We start from the raw sequence: 22,083 nt of genomic DNA, 5'->3' as shown, positions 1-22,083 counted from the left end.
GAAACATTCTAAAAGGGAGGAAGAAACAAAGCTCCTTGGACAGGTTTCTATTGAAGCGTCCTGCAGATGAAAGTGACGAAAGCATGGCAAAAAAGAAAAAACTAGTGAAGAAGAAAATTAAGTTAAGCTGTTTATTTCTTTAGATTCTCTTTTACATGTATGTATGTATGTACAGTATTTGGTTTTATTTTGTTTGTATACAATATTTGTTCATTATAAATACATTATTATAAACAAATTGGAGTGGTTTTTTGGGGGCTGGTACGAATTAATCTCATTTTAATTAATTTCAACGGGGAAAATTGATTTGAGATACGAGCATTTTGACTTACGAGCTCCGTCATGGAATGAATTAAACTCTTATCTCAAGGTACCACTGTATATATATATTTTTTAAACTTTACCTGGAAGTAGCAACTTAAATTTAAAAAATTATAAATAAATATATAATAAAAGGAAATAAGTAGATAAAAACATATTTCTCGCTATGTGAATCCCCCTCGTGGAAGGCCTTAAACCTCAAATTTTACAGAGTGGATGGACTAAGAAATTTACTGGAAACCCTTGGAATCATTCACCAAGTTGTTGTAAGAGAGGGAGGGGGGTTCAAAATCCACAGTCAGTTGAAAAGATGCTATTTGTTTAGTGGGTGATATCAGATTTTTTTATTTAATTTATTAACATATACTATTACATTTGAAGATTAATACTAGAGGAGGCTCCCCTTTTTATAGGGTCGCCTCCTCCTTCACTATAAACCCAGTCCAAAGGAAGAGGCATCTTACTTTGGACCAGGTTTGTGATACAGATATTGAGCTACAAGATGAGACTACATCTTTAGATTAACTAGAAAGAAATTTAATATGGGAAGGGAAATATACAGAAAGGAGGGGTGAAAGAGAAAGAGAGAGAAAAGAGTTTATGGGAGTAGCTAGAAATGTTGTATGGAAACAACAGGGACTAAACACCTACCATAAACTTTCTATCTCTCTTTATATTTCTTTCCATCTTTTTGTTCATTATCCAATTTCATCAGTCAGTATCATTAATCAATCCAAGATGAGACAATCTTCTTTAAACCAGTGGACTCTTACTATAGGAACATTTTGTTAGTGGATAGCTTATCATAATCATCTTTAACACATATCTATGGTGCTTTAGTGAGGATTTTTCAGTAGTTTCTTATAATGAGCGAGTTGTTTTTTTTTTTAATAGTGGTGCTTGCTAAAGTGACAGTCAACTGGTATAATTCAGCTTGCTACCAAAATAAAATAAAAAGGATTTATTTCTTGTTAATTGCATGTGTCCTTTTGTCATGTATTTAACTGATTCCCCCCCCCCCACACACACACATCACTACTTTTAAGCCAAACAGAGCAGAAGTGCAATTTCGTATGGAGGCAATTGTCAAATGGAGGGAAGCAGTTGTTATAGAACTGCTTCCCTCCGTTTGACACACCCATTTCACTTCACATGAGAATGCATGACTGCAGCTTTAAAGCATGCCGCTAATATCCGTGTGTTAAGGCTAAGTGCTGGGAAGACATCATGTTGGAGATTTATTGAAATATTTACAGCACTAGGAAAGGATTAAAAAACTAATTTTAATGTTTCCAATATTTTGTCTCAGTCACTGAAATTTGAGTGTGTGTTACAAGCGTTATTTTTAACTTGAAGGATTAAAAATAACGCTTGTAACACACACTCAAATACAACATAATTCTAAGTGAAACATGTGGGTGACTAAAGTCCTATCTAGGTGATGTACCCTCTAAGGGCATTTGTAGGTGGCCTAGAATGTAAAGTGGGACATCTGACAAATTTTGTTGCAGATTCTAAAAACAGTCTTTCCTTTTTAAATTTACTATGGTGGTTTTCTGGAATACATGATCTGCAAGGCCAGATTGACCACAGTTGTGATTACAGATGTATGATTTGTGTTCTTCTAAACCACGCACGTCAAACTCATTTACCTCCAAGGGCCAAATAAAGAATTATACATCAAGCTGTGGGCCGCAACAGAAAAAAATCTTGAAATAAAGAGGAAAAAGATTTTTTAATATTAACATTAGAGTATATACAAAATACAACCATGTTATAAAAATACATATAAAATATAACGTTTACATATTTAAATAAAATTATGCATATCATTTTTTTTTGAAGAAACTTGACGTTTTTCATTAACGAAGTCTTCAAAATTTGGTTGAATTTGTTGAGCTGTAGTTATTTTCAATATTGCTTGCACATGCTGGTCTGTTAATCTTGATCTTTCTGCAGTTTTATTATTCCTTACAATTGAAAATAGTTGTTTACATAAATATGTGCTACTGAACATAGATAAAATACGCCTAATTGCACATAACACATTGGGGCATCGATCGATTGATAATTATAGAATTTTGGAATTCCAACATCCATATATTTTTGTTTCAATACAGAATCACACTGAATTTCGATTAATTCCAACTGTAAACTGTCATCAACAGTTTCAACATCAATTGATAGAGGAGAAGTAAACAGGTGAAACCGATTTTCAGATTTCTTAAAATCTAAAAATTTTCTTTTAAATTCATTTTCTAATAACTTAATTTGATTGGCACATTCTGAAAATTTCAATTTCGGTGATTTTTGTAATAATGATTGACAACATTCAAAATGGGATAAATTTTCTTTGAATTTGTTTTTGCCAAAGTAATAATTTCTGTTTGAAAATGTTAATACTGTCAAATAACATGGTAACTACATGTTTGCCTTGTAGCTTAAGATTAAGTTGACTTATGTCAACTGAAAAGCCAGGTCCTTTACCGATTGATCATTTTTTAATATTTCACATTCATAATTTTTCGATTCTAAAAAAATGGCAATTTCATCCAGCAATTCGAAGAATCGCTTTAAAACTTTATGACTGGAAAGCCATCTAATTTCTATATAATAAGGTAGATCGCTATATTCACTTTCTATATCTTCTAGAAAGTTACTAAATTGGTGATGATTAAGCCTATGTGCATGAATATAATTTAGTGACATTTTTTAGGACACGTCCAATATTTAAAACTTTGGAGCATAGTGTTTGTTGATGAATAATGCAATGAAAATGTTGAAAATTATTATTACCTTGTTCTTTGCATTTTTCTTTTAAATTTGTAACAATTCCCTTAACAACACCAGTCATGGCAGGAGCACCATCAGTTGCAAGACAAACTAGCTTTTTTAATGGTAAATTGTATTCATTCAAAACTTCCATAAGCGTGTCAAAAATATCAACTCCAGCGGTTGTATCGTGCATAGGAATAATTTCTAGAAGTTCTTCACTTACTTTTAAGTTCATATCACAACCAAGAATAAAAACAGCCAGCTGAGCGATATCCCATACATCTGTACTGTTGTCAATTGCAAGGGAATAGGTCTGAAATGTTGGAATTATTGATTTTAGTTGATTCCTTAAGTTCCCAGCTATATCATTAATTCTGCTAGCAATGGTATTTCGAGATAAGCTCATATTTTTAAATATCTTTAACTGATCAGGGCACAACACTTCAACTGTTTTACTAATACATTTGCGAATAAATTCCTCTTCAGTGAATGATTGACTTGTTTGCATTAAATGTGATAACAAATAATTGGTTTTTACTGTAGCTCTATTATCTTCAATAGGTTTGATAAATACACTTTGTTGATTTTGAAGTGTCAACTTTAATTCTGACAATTTATCTTCATGAAGTTTCGCAACATATTTGTCATAGTTTTCTTTATGATTTGTATCGTAATGCCTTTTAATATTATATTCTTTGCAAACTGCAATAAAGTTTCTACATATCAGGCATAATTTTTTTTTTCCTTGAATACAAAAATATTGTAACTCCCATTTTTCTTGAAAACTAAGATGTTCTTCAATTAACCGTTTTTACTCATACTGGTTGAAGGTTTTGACATTATGTTTATAAATTCTTTATTAATTATAAAGAAAACACTACACTTTCTTATGACTTGAAAATTGCTAACAGCTAGCCTCCGATTGCTGTGGTCAGCAGATGTAGCCGCATATGTAGATTTGTTTGTTAAAATTCAATAGTTTGACATATAAAATAATCTTCAGTGAAATAAACATTTTTTAAATATATTTATTTAATTTGGTGTTGTCAAAAGTTAAATAACCATATTGGTTATAAAATTTGGCAGGCCGCATGTTACTTGTCGGTGGGCCTCAAGTGGCCCGCATGTTTGACATGCCTGCTCTAAATGGATGGTCGCTGATCTACCATCCAAAGTAAGCCAACTTGCAGGAACAGGGTAGATTATATACTCCAGGCACTGAGAGAAGAGAGAGCTGATCTTTGGTAAAACAGATAAAGGTAGCAAGTGACCAGTGGGGTTTAAAAGCTGTGTAGAGGTTGTACTTTTTTTTAAAGACCTGGCTATTTTTTCTGGTGTGTCATGGATGAAGGGAATGGTGATGGCATTTCTAAAATTCATCTGAAGTGATGGCTGAAGAATGGGGGGAGGAACTGATTATTTTTTTAATTCGGGAATTGCTGTAGCCACTGGAACAAAGATTATAGGCTCTATTGGCCAGAGTTTTAATAATGCCATATTGTTGAGAGGGGATGGTGGTGGGAGAGTTTGTGAATGTATCTGCCTCTGTGAGTAGGTTTTCTATATACAGTGAAGGAAAGGTTACCATTAGGAAGGCATGTTACTAAGGTGTCTACAAAACAGTAAACTATTGTTATTTTCCTTTTTCATCGTAAACTGCATTCTTGGATGTAGGCTATTGAAGTGACTGAGGAAGGAGTCTAATGTGTCTGGACCAAGAGGCCAAATAGAGAACACATCATCTTCATATCTTAGCCAGATAGAAGGTTTGAGAAGGGCTGAATCTATGGCTCATTTTTCAAAATTTTCCATGTAATGGAAATGAAACATCCATGTGTTTCATTTAGTACTGTATTGTTGGTTGGTGTGTGTGCATGCACGTTACAAGAGTTATATGTAATCCCTGAAGAAGTCTCAGTGACTGAGATGAAATATTGGAAGCATTAAAATTAGTTTTTAACCATTTCCTAGTGCTGTAAATATTCCATTAAACCTCCAACATCATGCTGCTAATGTCACTTTTCAATACTTGTGGTAAATAATGTCAACTCAAATTTGGCATGGAAGTCTTTCTAAGTCAACAATTGAATAAAACCAAGATTACGTTTTTATGTGACAATGTTGAAAATTCTCTTGCTGTTGAATTATCATTTAATTTAGGAACTTATTAAACAAGAAATTGTCTTACCTTTACAAACCTTATCACACAACAAAATAACTTCTGTTCCACCCCTTACTGATGAAGAAAAATGACTTAACTTGACAATTGTCAGTTCCGACATGGCTTCTAAATAAGAAAGTATGGTCATATAAATAAAGTGCACACACACACAGTCATATAAATTAACTTATATGAACTAAGAGAACTACAAATGCTTACCTAATGAGGAAAATTACACTTTAACTAATATCCCATTAGTTCCATAAAAGGGTAACCCATTGACATGACATGACATATCATGGTTTATGTGAAATTACAAAAGAATTGTCCCAAGAAATCATTTTCCAATCAACAATCTGAGAAGCCAACAAGGCCTTGAATGATAGTTCTTTGATAAGATTAGGCTCAGGTGATTGTGATGATAAGCACTATATTATCCATATAACCAAGCTCTTCACCCAACGACTATTTGTAAATAAGGGCATATATCTGGGTGAAACATCAAGATAGATATACTTAAGTTAAAGATTCAATATGTTCAAAGGTGGTCTATATAACATGGATGAGGCATTCAATACTTCTCTGGCATTTTCACATTAAATTTGCCATCTCTAGAATATGATAAACTGCAGTTTATATATTTAGAGAGAAACTAAATAATACATACATATATACTAAATAATAAACATCCAAAATTCAAATTGTTGATACTAGGAACAATTCACTTTACTTTATTTATCTGTATTGGGTTCCCCCCCCCCTCATTCCTCAACTGTTCCTTAGGACTGGTTGAGACCTCCTAGTGAGGGATTAAGTATGTATTTATGACTGTAGATCCATGTGTTCATGGGCTGGTTTGCCTGTTCTGGCGGAAGAAAAACTCTAGTTTCTGGGTGAACCCCCCCCCCTACCTCTGTATGAGACGGGCTAACTCACCTTTAGTATAAAGAGACCAGAAAAGGTTCCTCATATCTTGGACGGGATTCAAACCCAGGTCTTTCTGACCAAAGGGCTTCGGTATATACCAACTGAGCTACAGAGGCTCTAGGAACATTTCACTGAAATAGGTTTATTCACCTGAAAGAGCAAGTCAGTCTCATACAGAGGTGGCAAAGGGTTTCCTTCCAGTTAACTTGTCAATTTTTCATCATGATAGACCAAAATTAAACCAATAAAATTAGGGAATAAAATGGACCTGCAACGGAACCTGGATATAGGGGAGATTGTGAGATCATTTAAGGTGGAAATAGATCTACAAGCAGGTCAGATATCTAGATTTAGGATCCATAAAACATCAGAATCTTGAAAAGAAAGATTTCTGGCAAGTGAACCTGAAACTGAGGTTCACTTGAGGACTGTGTTAAGAACCCCCCCCCCCCTTCCTCCATATTAACCAACTATGAACTATGAAATTTATCTGCTAAATTTCTTATGAGAGATGCCATTGCTCATCAGATTGATGTGATCTATTCACATTCCTTGTCTTTCAGCTAACACACTCATCATCATCAAATTCCTGCCATGTACCGTCAAAGGGTGTACAGGATATGATAGTACTACATGAAAAAAATTACATCATTACTAACTTCCTATCTACAATTTTCCTCCAAATCAGTCTGTTACTTGTCAAGACTCCAACATTATCAGATCGTATATTTCTATAGTCTAAGGCACTTTGTACCGTATCAATCCACCTATATCTTGGTCTTCCTCTGGGTCGTTTTGCTGCCAACCTGGCAGAGAACACTTGTCTTGCTAATCTTTCTTAGCCCATTCTGTTTAAGTGACCATACCACCTGAGATTAGCTCTGCTAATGCATTCCTGGATGTTGACAATGTCAAGTTCTTTCCTAATATCCTCGTTTTCAATGTGATATTGCCATTGATGCCATCTGTTCACGCCTATAATCTTTCTCAGGACTCTCATATCTGCAGTCTCTAGTCTTTGGTCAAGTGTTTTACTTCTGACGCACCTCTCATATCCATAAGTTAAAACTGGTTTGAACACTGTCTTGTATACAGCTAATTTAGTGTTCCGACTAATTTCTCTCTTATTCCATATGAATTTATTCAATTGACTTCCTACCATACCAGCTTTGCTGATTCTGTTGTCTATTTCTATATTTAATTTACCATCTTCAGTAAAAATCGTGCCTAAGTAGCTGAAATGTTTCACTTGTTCCACAGGTTCTCCATTCACAACACAGTTGACATTTTCAATGATTCTGCCTATTTTCATCGTCTTTGTCTTTTTATTGCTGACCTTCATACCATATCTATTACAACAGCTATTCAATTTAGTCATAGAATCTTGCAGACTTGTAGCGGATTTATTTAGAAGTATAACATCATCTGCATAAAGCAAAGAGCTGACATTAACATCTGCAATTTTGACAGCATGTTTAATACCACTTTCCTTCATAATGTGATCCATATAGATAATGAATAAAAGATTGGAAAATATATATCCTTGTCTCATACTAGTTTTAACATTAAACCATCTTCCGCTACCTCTTTCAATTCTAACTGCTGACTTACAACTCAAATAAAGACTAAGTATTGCTTGATATAATGCCCCATTGACACCATATATCTATAGCGTATTGAATAGTTTCTCTCTTGGCACCTTGTCATATGCCTTTTCCAAATCGACAAAACTTAAATACAGATCTCTGTTATATTCCCATGCTTTCTCGACTATTTGTCGTAAAGTGAAGATCTGATCCTGACAGCCTCTATTTGGCATGAATCCAGCTTGTTCTTCACCAAGCTTTTCTTCCACAATTCTTCTCAACAGTTTCTCAAGTATACTTGCATAGATCTTGCCAGGAACACTCAGTAGGGAAATACCTCTGTAATTCTCACATTCAGTTTTATTTCCCTTTCTATATATGGGTACTATGAGAGCTCTACTCCAATCATCGGGAATTCGTCCCTCTGTCCAGGATTTCTGAACTATGCAGTGCAGCCATTGTAAGACTCTTATACCACAATACTTCAGCATTTCTGGTTGAAAATCATCTACTCCTGCTGCCTTTCCACATTTCAAGCCTTTCATGGCTTTTTCTACTTCAGGAATGGATATGAATTCCTGACTGCATGCCTGGTCAGTGTTTTTTACCACTGTGCTGTCATCACTGCTTGTTTCATTTAGCAGTTTTTCAAAGTAATTACTCCATACTTCAAGGATATCTTTTTCTCCTGTTTTCATGTCACCTTTATCATCTCTAACTGCTTTTACAGCACTCTTTCCTCCATTCCTAAGCTTCTTCAACAACCTCCAGAATATTTTGCCACCTTCTTGATATTTATTTTCTATATTCTTGCCAAAGTCCACCCATAACTTTTGTTTAGCTAGTTTTATACAGTGTTTAGCATTCTTGCATTTGTCTCTGTATTCTCTAAGAGCACAAGCTGACTTATTTGACAGGAACTTTTGATATGCTTTCTTCTTTTCCTTCACTGTCTCTTTAACTTCCTGTGTCCATCAGGGAGTTCTGATTTTTTTATCCTTGCAGACAACTTCACCACATGCCTCTCTGGCAGAATCAATCAATGTTTTCTTCAGAGTTTGCTACTGAATCTCTAAGGTTTCATTCCTGTTCTCAAACTCTCATTTTTTCTTCAATAATCTTTGTGTATTTTAGTCTACAGTTCACATCTAAGAGCTGCTCAACTTTTATTCGTTTTAAAACTTTCTTACATGTTATTCTTTTCAATATGAAATTCAATTTTATCCTGCTCAAGACTAAATAGTGATCACTTCCAATTTCAAATCCTCTGTGCACTCTGGTGTCCTGCACCAGGAAGAAAACATCACTATCAACAATAACATAGTCAATGAGACTTTCTTATTCCTCCTCTTCTCTCCATGTGAATTTGTGCACATTTTTATGTTGGAACATGGTGTTAGTAATAACCAGTCCATGTCCTGAGCAGAAATCCAACAAATATTTGCCATTATTATTAGCTTTGCTCTTTTCTCCAAATTTTCCCAAAATATTTTTGTATGTCTCACAGTCATTTCCTATTCTGCTATTTAGATCCCCAACAAGGACCAACTTTTCATTTTTCATTGTGTCAGTTGCTTTTTCTAAAGCCTCAAAAAATTCCTCCATTTCTACCTTAGTAGAACCTTCTGTGGGATTATTGGCACAAATAAGTCTCATTGTCCAGTTCCCCATTCTCATATTTGCCCACATTACTCTACTTGAGACTGACTGCCATTCAAGAAAATTAGCCTCGTATTTTGTTGAATACTATGGCTACTCCTTCGTTTCCTTGATTGTCATTGCCTGAATATAACATTTTGTATTTATTCCTCGGAAAGATCTCACCAGTTTTTTTTTTTTTTTGTTTCAGTCACCCCTATTATGTCGATCTGGTACTTATCTAATTCCTCAGCTAGCTCCATTTCTTTGCCATTCAGGCTTCTTATGTTGATAGTACCGATCTTTAACTCTGGTGATGTTGAGTTGCGGTTTGTTTTCCAATTTGTTACAGTAGCTGACTTTTCACCATTCGCCCTGGTTCCCTGGCGGAAACAATGGGGACCCTTGTTTAACCGGGCAACGCCCCAGCCGGCATGAAATTTTGTCATGTCGTACCATCATTTTTTATTTTTAATGAACACACTAAAGAAATGAATTCTTATGATTAAGACAGAATTATCTCAGAAGATTTTTCTTTTCATGAATATCATGGAGAGTAGATGATCAAGATCAAATTCAGATTTTGTTAACTAAGGACTGAGTTGTTTGATATACCAGCATATGCAATCTGTTTGTGTGTAGAATATATGTCAATAGCTGTACATATAAAGCTATTTAATTTACTGATTTGTAGTACACTAAAGGTCAAACTAAGAGTTATTATTTCGTGGCCCCTCCCAAGGAGTCCAAAGACTCAACGAGGGAGGGCACCTACCCCAACTCTCCGTCTCCATCACTCAATCCCAACTACACCAAACTATCACTACTATAATCATTTACACCAATGCAATCTACTGCCCACCACTAGTATTTTTTTTTGTCTGTAAATTGCATGTGTTCTGAAGGCTGATTTGTTTGTTTTGTTTGCGGGATAAAAAAACCCGAGTTTCTGGGAGGAAAAAACACTGCTAACTTGCCTTCAACTGAAAAAAACTAATATAAAGATTCCTTCCGTCATGACGAGAATCGAACTTAGGCATTTTACAATTGAAGGGCGCAACATACCATCATTCTTCCAATTGTGCTATGGAGGTTCTATTAAAACCAGTTAAATTATTTTCAGGAATTTGGCTGAGAATGATTTGGATAAATCTTGTTTAACTATATGCATGATATATATTTTAAATATTTCAAACTTTCATTTATATCTTTTTGCCTTCTTTAAGTATCATAAATTTCTTCTTTTCCAGGATTGCTTCCTTAACCTGTTGTGTTCATGATGGTTTTATCCTTGCAGACAACTTCACTACATGACTCCTTAACTGAATAAATATTTTCTTCTGAGTGCCACCAAGACACCAAGATTTGGTTCTTGTTTTTGAACTGTTTCATTTTTTCTTGAATAATGTTTGTATAATAATTAAGGGGATACAAATCCCTTGTTGTTCAACTGCGAGTAAGCAAAACTCTAAGATCGAGAACTACGAATCTGCGAGTTTCATACATACCGAAAAACTATCGGCGAATCCAAGTGTAAATGACCACTTGGTAGTACAACACCAAGGCAACTCGAAGCAAAGGTGGAGCAAGCTCCCTCACATTATGAGAAAATATCAAGGATAATGAGGGAGCTTGCTCCACCTTTGCTTCGAGTTGCCTTGGTGTTGTACTACAAAGTGGTCATTTACTCTTGGATTCGCCGATAGTTTTTCGGTATATATGAAACTCATAGATTCATAGTTCACAATCTTAGAGTTTTGCTTACTGGCAGTTGAACAACAAGGGATTTGTATCCCCTTAATTATTATTAAGGATACCAGAAAAATAGCCGTTTGGCTTTCAATTTATGTTATAATATACAAACACACCTTTATGGCATTCATATAGTAAAGGTATGTAAGTTCTTTTCACTTAAACCTTGTTATCTTCCAGGTCTACCTACTCACTGATGAGATCTCAAAAAAGGTTGAAACCAGTCTGGGTAGTGACCTCTCCTCATAATGTAATTACAGTATTACATCCTCTAGGGAGCTGTGTTTTTACATTATGAGAAAATATCAAGGATAGTGAGGGAGCTTGCTCCACCTTTGCTTCGAGTTGCCTTGGTGTTGTACTACAAAGTGGTCATTTACTCTTGGATTCGCCGATTATATATGAAACTCATAGATTCGTAGGTCTCGATCTTAGAGTTTTGCTTACTGGCAGTTGAACAACAAGGGATTTGTATCCCCTTAATTATTATTAAGGATGCCAGAAAAATAGGTGTTTGGCTTTCAATTTAGGTTATAATGTTTGTATAGTTAGTTGAGTCCACAGTTCTCCTGCAAAAACTGCTCAACTTTAATTATTTTTAAAACTTTCATACATATTATTCTTTTCAATGTAATATTCATTTGATGAACTGAAAGAGCATTTTAGTACAGCTTAGTAAAAAGTTAAGTTTAATAGAATATAAATTAAAGATACCAAGAAAATATATTCTTGGTTTAATCCTTTATCCAAGTGTAAGCAAACAAGTTTGCACCTGAACTATTTTCAGGACTGGGGCAACTTGTATAAAGAAGCTAATGACTTCACATCACTTAGTATTCCATAATGCAAAGCACGTCTCCTTGAAGACATGTATAAATGCTATGCATTCTGGTAAGGGTCACTAACCAGACCGGTTTCAACTTTTATTGAGGTCTTATCAACAACTATCTCTAATCCAGAGTATTTTAATAATAATGTGTGACAGCTTTCAGCTACTCGTATACGAAAATATGACTTCTGCATTACTTCAACGTGAGTCTCACCTCTGGGTCTGGCTCCCACTGATGAGACCTCAATAAAGGTTGAAACCGGTCTGGGTAGTGACCTTTCCAATAATGCATAGCATTATACATTAACCGAGTGGTTAGCGTATCTGCTCTCCAGCCAAAAGGTTGCAGGTTTGAATCCCGCATGGATGTTTGTGATTGTCCTTGGAAATACTAGTCGTGGTGGGAGACGGTAGATAGCATTGGTCTAGTTGCAGTCAGTTGGTGGATTGAGTGGCGGAGACAGAGTTTTAGAGCAGGTACCCTCCCTCGATGAGTCTTTGGACTCCCTGGACGTGTCTAATAATAATAATATATGTCTGCAAGGAGATGTGCTTTGCATTATGGGATACTAGGCAGTGATGTGAAGTCATTAGCTTCTTTATACTAGTTGCCCCAGTCATGAAAATAGTTCAGGCACAAACTTGTTTGCTCAAACTTGGATAAAGGATTAAATGAAAAATATAATTTCTTGATATCTTTAATTTATAACATAACCAAGTGGAAAAACTTGCAATAAGTTTAATAGTGTTGCAGTAAGTTTATTTAAATCTGCTCATTTAAATCAATGGTTACCATAGGAAGTATCTGCATTCTATTGCAGGTCAAGTCAACAGGATATTACAAAAACAGTTCATTTGAGAATTTAACAGGAAATGGTTGATGGACCAAAAAGGAAACTTTATTTCAAACAATTTATTATATTACTAATCACCTAACCTTCCCTTATCAAGATTACAATTCTGTAAAAGTAGAGATCTTCAGTTGATAAAATTATTCTTGGAATTTAGAAGAACAGTCTTTATACAGGGTGATCGTAAAGTTGTGTAACCAAAAGTTTAAATTTGTACCAATTGTTTCCAAATCATTATCATTCCTTATGCCACTAGATGTCACCATCATATTATTACAAACTAATGGAGACATGGACTCTGACGTGTACAGATTGTTCTCAGTAGCTTTGTTCGTTGTGTAAGTGCAATGTCTTTTTCCCAGCTGCAATGAGTTTTCATTTTGGAAAATTATTTTGCTAATTGTTCTTACGCCTGTGTTACTGAGGAATTTCACAAGAAATATTCAGGTACTGCAGTCCCTCAGAGGTTGACGATAATGAGATAGGAATCGCTCTGTATCCCTCCATTTTGACTGACAATAAAATGGATGAGGTAAAGAGCACTGCAGTGGTCCCCAACAAAACACCTCAAGAAACTTACTATGCAATCATCAATATCATATGGTAGTGCTCAGAAAGCTGTGAGATCATTACACCTTCATATCGTGTGCACTCAGTCCTTGAACTGAAGGACCCAGATAAAGGCAAATGAATAATCTGCAGATGGTTACACTCATTCATTTAAGAATGTAGTATAGAGATGCTTGATAGTTTTCTTCAGTGATGAGGCCTGGTTTCACCTCAGTGGGTATGTGAATAATCAAAACAATAGGATTTGGTCATGTGAAAATCCACATCCTTTTCATGAAAAAGTTTTGCATTCTCAAAAAATCGGAGTTCGGTGTCATGCCATCGTCTAGTGGGACCCATTTTCTTTGAAAAGACAGTGAACAGTTCTGTCTACCAAGACATCATCAAGGTGTTCTTGGCATGCCTTGATGTCAGTGAATGCCATTGTTGGTTCCAGCAAGACAGTACTATGTGCCACACATCGACTAGTACTGTACATTTTTTGCATGAATTTTTTGGTGACTGCCTCATCTCGAAAGAATTGTGGCCTCCAAAATCACCATATTTTTTCCTTTAGGGTATCTTAAAAGGTATTGTTTATGGGAATAATCCTCACACACTGGATGAAATAAAAATGAATATTTCAACAGTGATAACTGAAAACATCAGTGTACAGGTGCTTTACAAGGTGGCATCAAACCTGGTAAAGAGAACTTGAGTTTGCATTCCTGAAGGAGGCAGCCACTTTCAACATATGTTATGAGGTTCCTATTCTTCTTTTGTTATAAAGGTTCTGATTATAACCCATATTTGTAGTTGTTTCATTTTTCATATACTTGTAACTAACCTCAAAACAAATGTGTGTCATTTCCGGGTTGTGCAACTTTACAATCACTCTGTATTATATTTATATTATGTATATTTTAACTAAGTACACGTGGCAATGACCTGGGTTCAAATACTAACATGAGGTTTCCTGTAAAGACAAGAGAGAGAGAGAGAGAGAGAGAGAAAAGGAATCAGTAATAAATCAACAGCAAGTGATCATTTAAGAAGTGAAAAATTTTCTGAAGGGACACTTAAAAAAAAGATTTGAAATGCTTTTTGATGAGAAAATATTGTTATGGAAAGAAGATGAGCTCAAGAAAAATTGGAAAGCTCTATAGTCAGCGTGATTGGCTGAGCGGTTGGTGTAACTGCTCTCCAACCAACAGTATGTGGGTTCGAATCCTGCAATAGGCTTGGATGTTTGTCATTGTCTTTAGATGAGAGAAAAATTTCAATGCCTGTGTGAGACCACTGCCCTGTTTACTGGTGATGGCTTGAAAAATTCCATGTCTGATCTGTCTCTTGGGCAAGGTTTTCCATACTAGATAAAAATAAATGTAAAAATACAAACAAATATATAAAATTAATAAAAAAAAAAAAATCCTTAGCCCATTCATGGTATGGATGAGAGCCATATAAAAAAAAATATATATCCATATATGTCTATATACAACACATATATGAAACCAATGGTTCTTCATTTCATGATCATGGTACTTATTTTGAATGGTGATTTAATATTTACTTCTCTATTTAAATGGTTTTCTATATTTTTGAGTTCTAGATTTTTATCCTTTTCTCTTGAGGAAACAGAAAACGATAAAATTAATTATGGATTATTTAAGTAAAAATATATATTCTTCATCTACAGAATATCTGCTCGACAAGATGCTAGTACTTTCAAGTATAAGTATTGTAATATGATGAAACAATTTCAGTGGTATAAATGACAGAATTACCATGCAGTTATAGTATAATATATTCAGTATAATTTAATTATAACTAACTTTGGGTAAATTTTTGCTAGGACTTCAGAGTAAAAGTATTAATATAATAAAACTACTAACTTTTGTCATATATAGGATCACTAACTACTGGAGCAAGAGGAAGCTTGCATTTCTTGTCTGGTCCTTGGAGAAATACTTGAAAACAAAGACGGACCATATTCAAATCAATGCCACTTGATTGTGTTGCATGTGCAAAGCCAGCTAAAAGAAAAGTTATCCTATTATACATGTAATACATATTATTAAACTTTTTGTTCACTATTTGATACATTAAAGAGGAATAACAACATATGCCATTAGCTCTGTATGACTACTGTTAACAACCTCAAAAATAGTACAGCATTAAGACGATTCAGTTAGAGTACAGACAAAACAAATTCTGATTTTTTTTCTCATTATTTTACGACTACTGTTATATAAACGACTATTATTATAATTGGTGCTTAAGGATCAAAGCTGTATAACTGAGAGGAGACATCCACATAGCCTTTTAAGGAATGCAGAGAACTGACTGGTGCACCCTGTTAGGTATTTATCTGAATACTGAATGAATGAGGGTGAGATGACATTTTGGGATTTAGCTGACCAAACTGTATTCTTTATTGGCTTTAAACCACAATGTAAAATTATGGTATAACATGATAGAATTTCATGCTGCCCAGTGCATGGACTGGTTAAACAAGGGCCCCATCTTCAGCAAACCAAGGTGAATAGTGCAAAGTCAGCTGCTGGAACACATCCCAACTCAACATCAGCAAAGTTCAGATTGGTATTATTAATGTAAGAAGCATCAATGAAAAAGAAATAGAACTAATAGAAGAATTGGATAAGTACCAAATCGACATAATAAGCATTATGTCAAAGAAGATAAAGAAGACAAAAACAGGACATATAACATTTTTCTAAACAACAACATGTTATATTCAGGCAATAATAATCATGGAAAAGAAGGAGCAGCTATAGTATTTAATACTAAATACAAGAATAATCTTCTTGAATGGCAGGCAGTATACAGCAGAGTGATGTGAGCAAATATCCAAAATGGGGAACTGCATGATGAGACTTATTTGTGCCTATGTTCCAACATAAAGTTCTATTACTAAGTAAAAACTAGAGGAATTTTTTGAGGCTTTACAGAAAGCAACTGACACAATGAAAAAGGAAAAGTTGGTGCTTTTTGGAGATCTAAATGCAGAGTAGGACATGATTACCAGACATATAGAAATGTTTTGGGAAAATTTGAAGAGCAGAGCAAAAGCTAATAATAATGGTAATTGTCTGGTTGGATTTCTATTCAGGACATGATCTAGTTATTACACCATGTGCCAACATAAAAATATGCACAAATTCGCATGGAGAGAAGATGCAAAAAATAAGAAAAGTCACACTGACTGTGTTACAGTTGATAGCTCAGGATACAAGAATTTAAATTAGGAGGCGATTACTATTTAGTTTTGAGAAGGATAAACATTGAATTTCATATTGAAAAGAGTTTATAAGAACGTTTTAAAACAAATCATAGATGAGAGGCTTTTGGACATGAAATATACTCAAATACACAAACATATTTCAAGAAAAATTGGAAGATTTAAAACAAGACCAAAAACCTTGATTATTATGGCAAACCCTGAGTCAGCCAAAGACATATGTTGTGAGGTTATCTGTAAGAATAAAAATCAAAACTCCATGGTGGAGTCAGGAAGTTAAAGCAGCAATCAATGACAAGAAGAAAGCCTATTGAAAGTTCCTGGCAATTAAATCAGCTTGTACTTTTAGAGAATACAGAGAAAAATAAAAGAAAGCAAAGCACTATGTAAACAAAAGTCATGAAAAGATTTTAATAAGAACATAGAAATAAAAATCAAGAAGGTGGTAAAATATTCTAGAGGCTATTGAAGAAGCTTAGAAATGGAGGAAAGTACTGTAAAAGGAAACAAGGATGATAAAGGTGAATATTGAAAATAAGGATATCCCAGATGTCTAGAGTAATTACTTCGAAAGACTGTTAAATGAAACAAGCAGTGACAGAACCATACTAGAAAATTTTCAAGAGGAATGCAAAGAGGAGTACAAATCAATACTTGAGGTAGAAAAATCTGGCAAAAGCTTGAAATGTGAAAAGGCAGCTGGAATAGATGATATTCAACCAGAAATGTTTAAGTATGGAGGTATAAAAGTTTTGCTGTGGCTACACTGAATAATTCAGAGAGCCTGGTCAGAAGGTCGAATTCCCAATGATTGGAGTAGAGATCTCATAGTAACCATGTATAAAAAAGGGAATAAAGCTGAATGTGAGAATTAAAGAGGAACTCTCTACTAAGTGTTCCAGGTAAGATTTATGCAAGTATAGTTGAAAAGAGATTGGGAAAGATTATGGAAGAGAAACTTAGAGAAGAACAAGCTGGGTTCAGGCCAAATAGAGGCCCAAGATCAGATTTTCACTTTAAGACAAATAGTTGAGAAAACATGGGGATATAACAAAGATCTGTATTTAAGTTTTGTAGATCTGGAAAAAGCATATGACAAGGTGCCAAGAGAGAAGCTTTTCAAAACGCTACAATTATATGGGGTGAATGGAACATCATACAGAGATTATACAGAGCAATATATAATCTATATTTAAGTTGTCACTATTCTGTATTTTCTATATTCTTTTAGGACATCTGCCGACTCATTTGCTAGGAGCTTTTGGTATGCTTTCTTCTTTCCAGGGATTGCTTCTTGTGTCCACCATGGTGTTATTTTTTTTTATCATTACAGACAACTTCACCACATATCTCCCTAGCTGAATCAATGTCGTCTTCAGAGTTTGCCATTGAGACTCCAAAGTTTGGTTCTTGTTTTCAATTTGTTTCATTTTTTCTTCAATAATGTTTGTCTAGTCAGGTCTACAATTTACTTCATTTCTGCTGTTGTTAATCTTTGTTTGTCTTTTTGTTTTATTGTCCAGATTTTGCTTCCATACATTAAGACTGGTAAGGCTAATGTATTGTATACTTTTAGCCTGGTTTGTTTTTGAACTAGGTTTGGTTTAAATATAGAGTTAATTACACCTGTTATTTTTAAATATTTTGCAATTTTTACGTTTATATCTTTTTCATATGTGATCATACATCCTAGGTAGTTAAATGAATTCACCTGTTCTAAGATCTTGTTATCTATTACTATTTTAGTTCTTGCTGGATCTTATCCTTTAAAGGCCATAGTTTTTGATTTTTCCATTGTTATTATCATGCCATAATCTTTGGATATCTCATTTAGATTTAAAATAGCTTTCTGTAAGTTATCATCAGAATTTGTAATTATTATTTGGTCGTCTGCAAAGAGGAGAGTGTTTAAGTTAACTGTAGGTGAAAGTTTAATTCCTTGATGTAAATTTTTACTCCATTTTATTATTATTTCATTTAAGTAGATATTAAAAAGAGTTGCTGAGAGGGGACATCCCTGTCGGACCCCTTGGTTTATCTCTCTTGTATATGATAGCTCGTGATTTAATCTTATTTGTATTTGATTATTTTCATATATACTTGTGACAGCTTTTAGGATATTATTTGGTATTTGTCTTTCTTTTAATATGTTAAATAATATGTTTCTTTTAACTTTGCCAAATGCTTTTTCAAAGTCAATAAATGCAATATGTGTTTCTAAATTATATTCTCTTCTTTTCTCTATTATTAATTTTAGGCAAAAGGCTGGGTCTATACATGATTGTCCTTTAACTTACTTAAATACATATCTTTGTTATATTCCCATAATTTCTCAACTATCTGTCATAAAGTAAAAATCTGATCCTGACAAATTTTATTTGGCTTGAATCCAGCTTGTTCTTCACCAAGCTTCTCTTCCACAATCCTTCTCAACTGTTTCTCAAGTATACTTGCATATATCTTACCAGGAACACTCAGTAGAGAAATACCTCTGTAATTCTCACAATCAATTTTATTTTCATTTTTATATATGGGTACTATGAGAGCTCTACTCCAATCATCTGGAATTCGACCATCTGTCCAGGCCTTCTGAACTATGCAGTGCAGCCACCGTAAGACTTTTATACCTCCATAATTGAGCATTTCTGGTTGAATATCATCTACTCCTGCTGCCTTTTCACATTTCAGGCTTTTAACGGCTTTTTCTACTTCAAGTATGGATATGTATTCCTGACTGCATGCATAGTCAGTATTTTTTTACCACTGTGCTGTCATCACTGCTTGTTTCACTTAGCAATTTTTCAAAGTAATTACTCCATACTCAAGGATATCTTTTTCTCCCGTTTTCATGTCATCTTTATCATCTCTAACTCCTTTTACAGCACTCTTTCCTCCATTCCTAAGCTTCTTCAACAACCTCCAGAATATCTTACCACCTTCTTGGTATTTATTTTCTATGTTCTCACGAAAGTTTTCCCATGACTTTTGTTTTGCTAGTTTTACACAATGTTTAGTTTTCTTACATTTGTCTCTGTATTCTCCAAGGGCACAAGCCGACTTATTTGCTAAGAACTTTTGATATGCTTGTTTCTTTTCTTTCACTGCCTCTTTAACTTCCTGTGTCCACCATGGAGTTCCGATTTTTCTATTCTTACAGTCAACCTCACCACATGCCTCTCTGCCTGAATTAATCAGTGTTTTCTTCATGGCTTTCCACTGAATCTCCAAGGTTTGTCCTGTTCTCAAACTCTTTCATTTTTTCTTCAATCATGTTGGTGTATTTTAGTCTAAAATTCACATCTGAGAGCTGCTCAACTTTTATTCGCTTTAAAACTTTCTTACATGTTCTTCTTTTCAACACAAAATTCAACTTTATCCTGTTCAAGACTAAATAGTGATCAGTTCCAATTTCAATTCCTCTGTACACTGTGGTGTCCTGAACCAGGGAGAAAACATCACTATCAATAATAACATAGTCAATGAGAATTTTCCTATTCCTTGCCTCTTCTCTCCATGTCAATTTGTACATTTTTATATTGGAACATCGTGTTAGTAATAACGAGTCCATGTCCTGAGCAGCAATCCAAAAGATATTTGCCATTATTATTAGCTTTGCTCTTTTCTCCAAATTTTCCCAATATATTTTTGTATGTCTGTCAATCATTTCCTACTCTGCTATTTAGATCCCCAACAAGGACCAACTTTTCGTTTTTCATTGTGTCAGTTGCTTTCTCTAAAGCCTCAAAAAATTCCCCCACTTCTACCTTAGTAGAATCTTCTGTGGGCAAATAGGCACAAATATTTCTTATTGTCCAGTTCACCTTTCTCATATTGAGACTGCCTGCCAATCAAGAAGATTAGCCTCGTATTTAGCGTTGAATACTATAGCTACTCTTTCTTTTCCTTGATTGCCACTGCCTGAATATAACATTTTGTATTTATTGCTCAGAAAGATCTCACCAGTTTTTGCCTTTTTTGTTTCAGTCACCCCTATTATGTCGATCTGGTACTTATTTAATTCTTCAGCTAGCTCCATTTCTTTGACATTCAGGCTTCTTATATTGATAGTACCAATCTTTAACTCTGGTAATGTTGAGCTAGGGATGGTTTTGGGATTTCTTCCAGTAGTTGACTTTTCGCTGTTTGCCATAATCGGCATTTATGGAAATGAAGAGAATTTTAATAAACAAGAACACTAAAATAGGCATTAGAATTGGAATAGTTAAAGCAACAGTTTGGAGTATTGCAAGTTATGGAAGTGAGTCATGGACACTAAGAAAGAGAGATATGGAAAGAATTAATGCATTGGAAATATGATGTTATAGAAAGATGGAAAAGATTAGCTATACAGAAAGAATATCAAATCAAGAAGTTTTAAGACAAGTTGGGATGGAAAGAACACTGCTAAAGAATATTATGCAAAGAAGGACTAGATTTGCAGGATATCTTCTGAGAGGTTCTTCGGGACACCTGACAAGAACTATATTACAAGGGAAAGTTGAGGGGAAGAGAAGACGTGGAAGACCAACTAGAGAGTGGTTTAATGACATTGTGGAGTGGTTTAAGAATGATGGAAGTGACAGACAGAGAGAAATGGAGAAGAGCTGCTCATCTGCTGCAACCCTCTTGCTAGAGGATGCTACCGGACGACGACAACCTGGCAAAAACAACGGGGCCTTGTTTATCCAGGCGACGCCCCAACCGGCATGAAATTCTGTCATGTTGTACCATCATTTTTTATTTTGGTTTAAGCCAATAAGAATACAATTTGAAGGTGAGGACTGGACATTAGGTCAGGAGCCCTGGTCGGTTCTCTGCATTCCTTTAAAGGCTTTTCATGGCAAAGTAAAATATTTGCCATGAAAATAATTTCATTTATATACGTATGAAGGTGGTCTGAAAAGTTCTCAGACTCGACCATAGATGGCAACACTTTCTATATTGGACACGAGGTCAGAAGTTCTGATTGGTTCTCCGCATTCCTTTAAAGGCTATGTGGAGGTCTCCTCTCAGTTTTATAGCTTTGACCTGTTTTATATATTTCTTATATATTTCTCAGCAAGCAATAACTAGGAAATACCAAATCTCTTCTTCTATAATGACACTGTTAAGTAGCATGAAATTTACTTTAAGAGAAAAGCAACAAAATCCATATCACTAGCAAATGCTTTTGCTGAATAAAATGACAGATAATGCATATTTATTCTAATTACATTTATAGAATTTTGAGCACTAAATAATTATTTTGTATCTTATTTAAATTAAGGGGATATTAAATCCCATATTGTTTTAAAACCGAATAAAAAACTCAAAGATCGGAATCAAAGAGTTTCATGCCGAATATAGTAACTATAAATGTATCGGTGACTACTAGCATAAGCTAAAGCACGTAGTTCAAGTACGTAGTACAAACTAGGGCAACTCGTTGCAAA

General features: G+C 34.5%; 1 protein-coding gene across 4 annotated transcripts in view; it reads right to left on the bottom strand.

Annotated features, from left to right (window-relative positions):
• Window positions 1-22,083, bottom strand: part of LOC150102159 (embryonic polarity protein dorsal-like) — a 150,255-nt gene that overhangs the window by 19,693 nt on the left and 108,479 nt on the right. For all 4 annotated transcript variants that reach the window (XM_090399821.1, XM_090399822.1, XM_090399823.1 and 1 more), the window contains 2 exons: window positions 15,285-15,425; window positions 5,285-5,383 (listed from right to left, as the gene is read on the bottom strand). In XM_090399821.1, the coding sequence (XP_090255947.1) occupies window positions 5,285-5,383; window positions 15,285-15,425 (240 nt within the window). The remainder of the gene's footprint in view (window positions 1-5,284; window positions 5,384-15,284; window positions 15,426-22,083) is intronic.

This window comes from Typopeltis vanoorti, chromosome 10 (assembly GCF_054136105.1).
Source record: "Typopeltis vanoorti isolate ZY-2024b chromosome 10, IOZ_Tvanoo_1.0, whole genome shotgun sequence".
Taxonomy (NCBI): Eukaryota; Metazoa; Arthropoda; class Arachnida; order Uropygi; family Thelyphonidae; genus Typopeltis; species Typopeltis vanoorti.
The sequence above is the reverse complement of the archived record's forward strand: the minus strand, read 5'-3'. Positions and strand labels throughout refer to the sequence as shown.